This window comes from Salvia miltiorrhiza, chromosome 8 (genome assembly GCF_028751815.1).
Source record: "Salvia miltiorrhiza cultivar Shanhuang (shh) chromosome 8, IMPLAD_Smil_shh, whole genome shotgun sequence".
Lineage (NCBI taxonomy): Eukaryota > Viridiplantae > Streptophyta > Magnoliopsida > Lamiales > Lamiaceae > Salvia > Salvia miltiorrhiza.
In genome coordinates this window covers 18,429,997-18,436,932 of record NC_080394.1, presented here as the reverse complement: position 1 = coordinate 18,436,932, position 6,936 = coordinate 18,429,997, and the positions used below count along the sequence as shown (strand labels likewise).

Here is a 6,936-nt window from a genome sequence, read left to right as displayed (position 1 = left end):
AAGCTCATTATGTTTTACAACATCATTTCAAGTTCCAACACGATCAGTAGATTAATTATGTGCAGTCTTAAGTCACATACATACATACACACATACAATTAATGGTAACGAGGTTTAATATGATGTCTGTTAAACCCTAACTACTTTTATTAATTACACACATGCATAAATCATTTGAGCACAAATGTAGCTAGGTAGGCAGGTAGCTAGCTAGAGTTGCCTGTTTTCATCAATGTCTCAATCACACACTAATTAATTTCTCTGTCACAACTTTTCCTATATATATTTTCAAAGAAAATATTAAATATTTTGCAGTTAAAAAATAAAACCATTTATGGGGTAGTAGATAGTAGTCCCTTTATCAAAGTACACTAGAATATCTCTCGAAAGGTCTGTTTAGCAAGAAAGGACTATCTACATATCTCCATTAAAAGAATAACCCTCCTTCTATATAACTTTAAAATTACAATATTCTTCAATAAAATACACACACACATTAATGGGACAAATGGTTCAAGTGATTGTTCTAAAATCCAATCTTTTTTCTTCTAAATGAGTTATAATGAATTAATTATGCGCAAGTGAAAATCCAATATTTTAGTAGTATAAATGAGGGTTTTAGGTGTGAAATGATATGATCCATGATCCATGTGAGTGAAGGGAAGGGAAGGGAAAGGGTAACAATAATGAGAAGAAAATCTTGATGATGGATGGCTTTTGATCCAAGCAATTGTATCTGAATTGCTCCTTTCTAGTCCCTCTTTTGTCCCTTCCTTTTTGTTAGCCTTGCTCTGTCAACTTCAGTCCTTCTCTCCCAGATATCTCTCTGATATCCTCTCTCTCTCTCTCTCTCTCTCTCTCTTTCAAATCCTCCATGTGCCCTCCTGTCATCTTCTCTCTCTCTCTCCTCTTTATAATTCATATCATATCCCACCACACCTCACATAACATAACTTAACCCTATCTCTCTTGATTTCTCTCTCATCTCTCTACTATGGAACAGCAGCAAGGGGGAAATGAAGCAGATCAAAGTGGCGGTGGTGGTAAAACGGCGACGAGCTTCCTGTGCAGACAGAGCAGTACGAGGTGGACGCCGACAACCGACCAGATCAGAATCTTGAAGGATCTTTATTACAACAACGGCGTGAGGTCCCCCACGGCCGAGCAGATTCAGCGCATCTCTGCCAAGCTGCGGCAGTACGGCAAGATCGAGGGCAAGAACGTCTTTTACTGGTTCCAGAATCACAAGGCCCGCGAGCGCCAGAAGAAGCGCTTCACCGCCGACATCCCCATGCACTCTCACAATCACATTTACACCAAATTCCCCCCTCCTCCACCAGGTACCCCCTTAATTACCCCCTTCCCACTTCCATTCATCTCATCCTTTTTTCTCTCAATTCAACATAATCATTTCTAGGGAATTTCGCTTCTTCCTCCGCTTCCTCTGCGCCTGCTTTGCTCAATGTTGGAAGCTACGGATATGGATCTGTGGCCATGGAGAAAAGCTTTAGGGTGAGTGATCAGTACAAGATTCTCAATTGCCACATGATTCGTCTTTTGTTTGCTTCCTACTTTCATTACTTCACTCCGCTTTCAGACAACATACAACACAAACATAAGTTTCCATATGTGTAACTAAAGCAGCCTGTCTATTTGATTCTGTGATTGGTACACAAGATCAAATGTTCAGCCTTTTCTTATGTAAGATTCCAATTAGAGAGAGAGAGAGAGAGAATAATTAAGTTTATTTTTTTTGGTTCCAATTCACCGTTGAAGAATTAATCTCATCTTCGTGACAATGTGGAGTGAGATAGAAAAAAAAGCCCTCTAATTAATAAGTTTTCTTGGTTCAAGAAATTGAGGGGAGAGGACAAGACCTAATTAGCTTATGATGTTTAATTAATTTGTTGCTCAAGATTCACAAAATTAAGGTCATATATTTTATGCAGGAATGCTCCATAACACCAAGTGCAAATGTGGGGGGGCAGAATTTTGCATGGATTGGGGTTGATCCCTACTCTTCGCCCTACCCTTTTCTCGAAAGGAAAAGATACATCAACGACCAAACCCTAGAAACGGCGGGGGAAGACGACGACGACGACGACGAGGCGCCGGAGATCGAGACTCTCCCGCTCTTTCCCATGCACGGCGACATCAAGCAGGAGTGGCACCACCGCGGCGACGACGCCATCGCCGCCGGTTCTAGGGCTTCGTTGGAGCTCAGCCTCAACTCCTACGCGGCCGGATTCAATCGCTAAGACTAGGGCTTCAATATTTAGGGCTACATGCAATAATTGTAAAGTATTAATTAATCCATATCATATGATGCCTACCCTTTCTGAATTAGGGTCTTTTAATGAACCTATATATATAATTATGGGATGATCCAATGTAATTAATTAATTAGCTTAATATTGTGGGGGCGATGCCCAAATTAGCTTGTTGAATTGATTACGACCTTGCATATGTCAGCTTATTAATGATGAGTTTGGTTAAAGAATGTTGTAGGAATTTATGCCTCCCATTTATACGTAGCACATGGTTTTTTTTCCTTAGTATCCAAGCATTTGATTTTCTGTTTCTATATTTGGTAAGTTAACTAATATACAGAATTTTAACATGACCTAATGAATGTGTATGGGTACCTTTCCAAATGATTTGATTATGCAAATGACAATTTTCAACATTAATTTCATGGTATCTCATGTTGAATTATTAATTAATGAAATTCTAGCTAGATTTCTTTCTGAGGGCTTAATAATACACATTAGGGCATGTTTGATAGTCCTAGATAAAGCAAATTTGATAAATAATCATGTCTTATCTAAGCGTTTGATAACAATATTGATTAATAAAAAGGCCCGCATTAAGCGAGAGGCCCGCTCTTAGATCATTGTTCCATCGAGAAATTTAATATCTCTTTCCCTAGTATTATTTATCTAGGTATTATTTATCAAAGTTTTATTTATCACCCTTTATCTCAATTTATATCATTATTGATTGATCCGAACTCGGGTTTTTTAAATAATAATTACATATGGAATAATACTCCATATGATAAGAATTGGTGTAGGGGGTTTTTTTTTTTGAGCGAATGGTGTAGGGTTCTTTATTAATTCAGACGAATGGAATTTGGAAAAAGTTATCTATTGTAACATTAATTATTGATGTGGACTAGTATATTTCGGAGTATTTAATATTCTTAATTACAAGAATTTAATAACAGCAATTTCCTGTCATTAATCTGTTGTTATATTTAACATTAAAACTTTTTGTTGTTATTATTGGTTTTAAATTTTCACGATAAGTATAACACCCTTAAATTATCGTTAATGTTTTAACCATGCAAATCTGAATTTTCGACAGTTTTTTCGTCGTTAACCTTGCTTTTTTTTATAATAAATTAATAATATATCTAACTAAAATTATCATATTTCACAAAATTTCTAAGCACAATATAAATAAAATGCAAGACATTTTCAACTTGATCGTTTGAAACTTTAGCAAGAATTTCGCTCAACTATTACCCGGCAGTCATTGATTCCTTTTAAAAGTATCGCCAATTAGTTAATTTCCTTAGATAAAAGGGAGAAGTATAATTTATACTCCATTCGTCCACGAAATGAGTATCCATTTATGGACGGTAAGGGTTTTAAGAAATGTATTGAGTGTAGTGTGAATAGAATAATGGTCCCACCTTTTTTTAATGTATTAAATAAAGAGTTTTGTGGAGTACACTTGCCAAAAAAGGAAATGTGTACTCATTTCGTGGACGGACGAAAAAGGAAATATGAATACTCATTTCGTGGACGGATGGAATAATTTATTGGAGTAAATATCATGAAAACCCATGAATTATACTCACTTTATCAAAAATATCTTGAAACTTTCAAAATGTTCTCTAAACCCTCAATCTATCAAGTTTTTATCACATCTATTTTTCGGACACCAGAAACGTGATGTGGCTCGCCGGATACCACGGTCAAATCTATATTCTATTTTTTTAAATGACATGGCAAACACGACGTCGTTTCGTACCATATCATTTAAAAGAAAATCACTTTGAAATTTAAAATTCACTTCTATCGTGTTTGAAATTCACGCTAAAACTTAGAATTAAGAATAAACTCTTTCAATAAATCATAATTGGGCACATTTCGATCCTTTAGACTTTGATTCTTCAGATTTTTGATCCAGCTTGGTCTTTTTTTTTTATAAATCATGATATGGTACGAAACGACGTCGTTTTTATCATGTCATTTTAAAAAAATAGGATATAAATTATACTGTGGCATCCGACGAGCTACATCACATTTCTGGTGACCGAAAAATAGATACATGATATATTTGATAAAATCCTGATAGTTAGAAGGTGTAGAGAACATTTCAAAAATTTAAAGGTATTTCTAATAAAGCGGGTATAATTCGAAAATTTTCATGATATTTACCCAATTTATTATTCAAACTATCAAGCCTATATTAAAGATGATATGATTTCGCTTATTTTTAAAAACCTTGGAAGTAAAGTTTCGATATCACCTCTGAAATAGCATATGTTTAGGACTCAAGAACTTCTACTAAATAGAAAAAGAATAAGTGAATGTCTTACCGTAAATCTATCCAAAAATTTCACAACAAACAACAAAAATCATGAACAACCCCATTCTCAGCCGGCAATTAATAGAAGTTTCCCCCTTTTTCTTCGGATAAACAAATAATTTAAAGACCGCACAATAATGAATTTGAATTAAAACTTTTAACTTCAAACATTAATCACTCTATCATTAGATCAACACATGCACGCAAAAATCTCTTTCTTTGATGCATCATCATCTACAAGTTATTTGAGGAATTCTAGACAAATGAGCCTCTTAAGAAACAAAACTTTCAATATTTTTATAATTAGCTAGAGATAGTGTATAATCGTTTTTTTATTTGTGTAACTACTTAACTTTAATTTATATAGTGCAATAAACCAAAAATAATCACATAATTATTGAAAATAATTTAGATCTTCTGGCATTTTGAGAAATAAAATTATTAGTAACATATTCAAAATCAAGTGTTTTTAATACCACATTTTTAATGCACAAATTATTTTTTTGAAGCAAAAGTAACTGATAAAGTTAACAATGTCCTCGATGCAATAAAAACAGTACTCCCTCCGTCCATAAAAAATAGCCTTAGAAGGGAACGACACGGATTTTAATGAAAATGATTTAGTTTATTGTGAGCGAAGAAAGGGTCTCACTTAAAATATAGTATTAATATTGATAATTAATTATATTGTGAGTGGAGAAAAGGATCCACCATGTGATAGAAAGTTTCCAAAAGTGAAACGGACTAATTTTTGTGGACGTCCCAAAATGACAAAAAATACTATTTTTTGTGAACAAATGAAGTATTTGAAAAGCAATATAAAGTTTTAAAAAGCCTAATAACATCACCAATCCACTTTATTCTAATAGTAACACATCTGTAGCACTTGTAATTCAAAAAATAAATCTTCTGGATCAATGTCAAATACTTCCTTTCGTCCATGAAAAATTGTAGTTTTATTACTACTTTTGAGCATCTACAAAAATTGTAGTACCCCTTATATTTTAAACTCCATTAACATCTAATATTTACAAAATATTCAAGTATTTAACAAATCAACTTTGGTGGGTCCATTTTCTTCACTCGGTCAATTTTGGTGGATCTCTTACTACACTTTATTAAAACACGTGTCTCCAAACCACACTATATGAAGATACTTTTACTAATAAATTTGAGATTAATAAATACTCCATTCGTCCCAAAAATACAAACTTAGATTTCTTTTTTGGTTCGTCCCCAAAATGCATACGCATTTTCTTTTTTTTAAGTATGCCCCATACAATTCATTAATTAATATATACCCTAAATATTATCCCTTTATTTCCTACTCTAATTCCACTCACATCACACTCAACCATCACATTTTCATACAATAAAAATGAGACTCTTATTCCACTCACAACACACTCAATCAATTTCTTAAAACTCGTGTCATTATTAAATGGATATACATTTTAGGGATGGAGAGACTATTAAATTATAAATGATGAAACTACTATGAAGAAGGGTCGGCTTGTCTATAGGAACGCATAAGACATGTTCGTCAACTGAAGTGGATGATCCTCTTGGTCGTGAGACGTTTGAGCATATTTAATAGGTGCACGAGTCTAGGGACATGAGTTATAATTTTAAAAAGGGGCAGGCGAAAATATTTGTATTTGAGAACAAGCACTACAAGAAATGTTATCGGAGATCGACGAAATTAACGAAGAAAAGTATTCCATCAATAATCACCGACAGATCAACTATAAAATATTAAAAAATAATAAACGACGGAATCATCAATGACAATGCCCGCGAAAGTTACTCACAAATTGTCGACGGATTTTCCAATGACGTACCGACAACTTCAAACACGACGAACCTTTGTCCGTCGGCAATTTTAGATTTTAATTTTTTTTAATATTTATTTCTAATGTACCGACAAATTTGTGTTCGTCGGTATTTCAGTCGTCTCATCCCCCACTATTCTTCAACTTCTTTCTCACGTACGCATAACTCCGTTGTCTATTCTTCCCCCCGTCCCGCTGCGCCAGCGCCAATCCTCGTTCGCTGCCACTTCTTCCACCCGTCAATCCATCTCTCTTACCGCTGCTACCCTAATTAATCACCTCCTGCAACCACTCCGCCACCGCCGTGCTCCACCTCCAACTCCCTTATGCAAAGGTAAATTGTTCACTCTTGCTCTCTCTCACTGTATCTTGCTCTCGCTCTCATTAATTTGCCTCTTCATGAATGTAGGATTCCTTTTCGATTTTTAGCTGCATTTAGTTTACTAGTTTGTTTTGTTAGTTATTTCATCATTAGATTATTTATTTATTTATTATTTTCTTTTTT

At 34.4% G+C, this 6,936-nt stretch overlaps 1 protein-coding gene across 1 annotated transcript; it reads left to right on the top strand.

The window, feature by feature from the left end:
* The first annotated feature begins 841 nt into the window (after positions 1–841).
* On the top strand, positions 842–2,500 carry LOC131001666 (protein WUSCHEL). The gene is made up of 3 exons (XM_057928228.1): positions 842–1,340; positions 1,418–1,512; positions 1,950–2,500. The coding sequence occupies exons 1-3, from the start codon at positions 995–997 to the stop codon at positions 2,256–2,258; spliced, it is 750 nt and encodes a 249-aa protein (XP_057784211.1). The 5' UTR covers positions 842–994; the 3' UTR covers positions 2,259–2,500.
* Positions 2,501–6,936: the final 4,436 nt, after the last annotated feature.

What these genes read in the sequence shown, in the direction of transcription:
- LOC131001666 (XM_057928228.1), top strand. Translation starts at nt 995, where the DNA reads ATGGAACAGCAGCAAGGGGGAAATGAAGCAGATCAAAGTGGCGGTGGT. An exon ending in ATTCCCCCCTCCTCCACCAG is followed by an intron (nt 1,341 to 1,417) that starts GTACCCCCTTAA and finishes AATCATTTCTAG; the next exon opens with GGAATTTCGCTTCTTCCTCC. An exon ending in CCATGGAGAAAAGCTTTAGG is followed by an intron (nt 1,513 to 1,949) that starts GTGAGTGATCAG and finishes TATTTTATGCAG; the next exon opens with GAATGCTCCATAACACCAAG.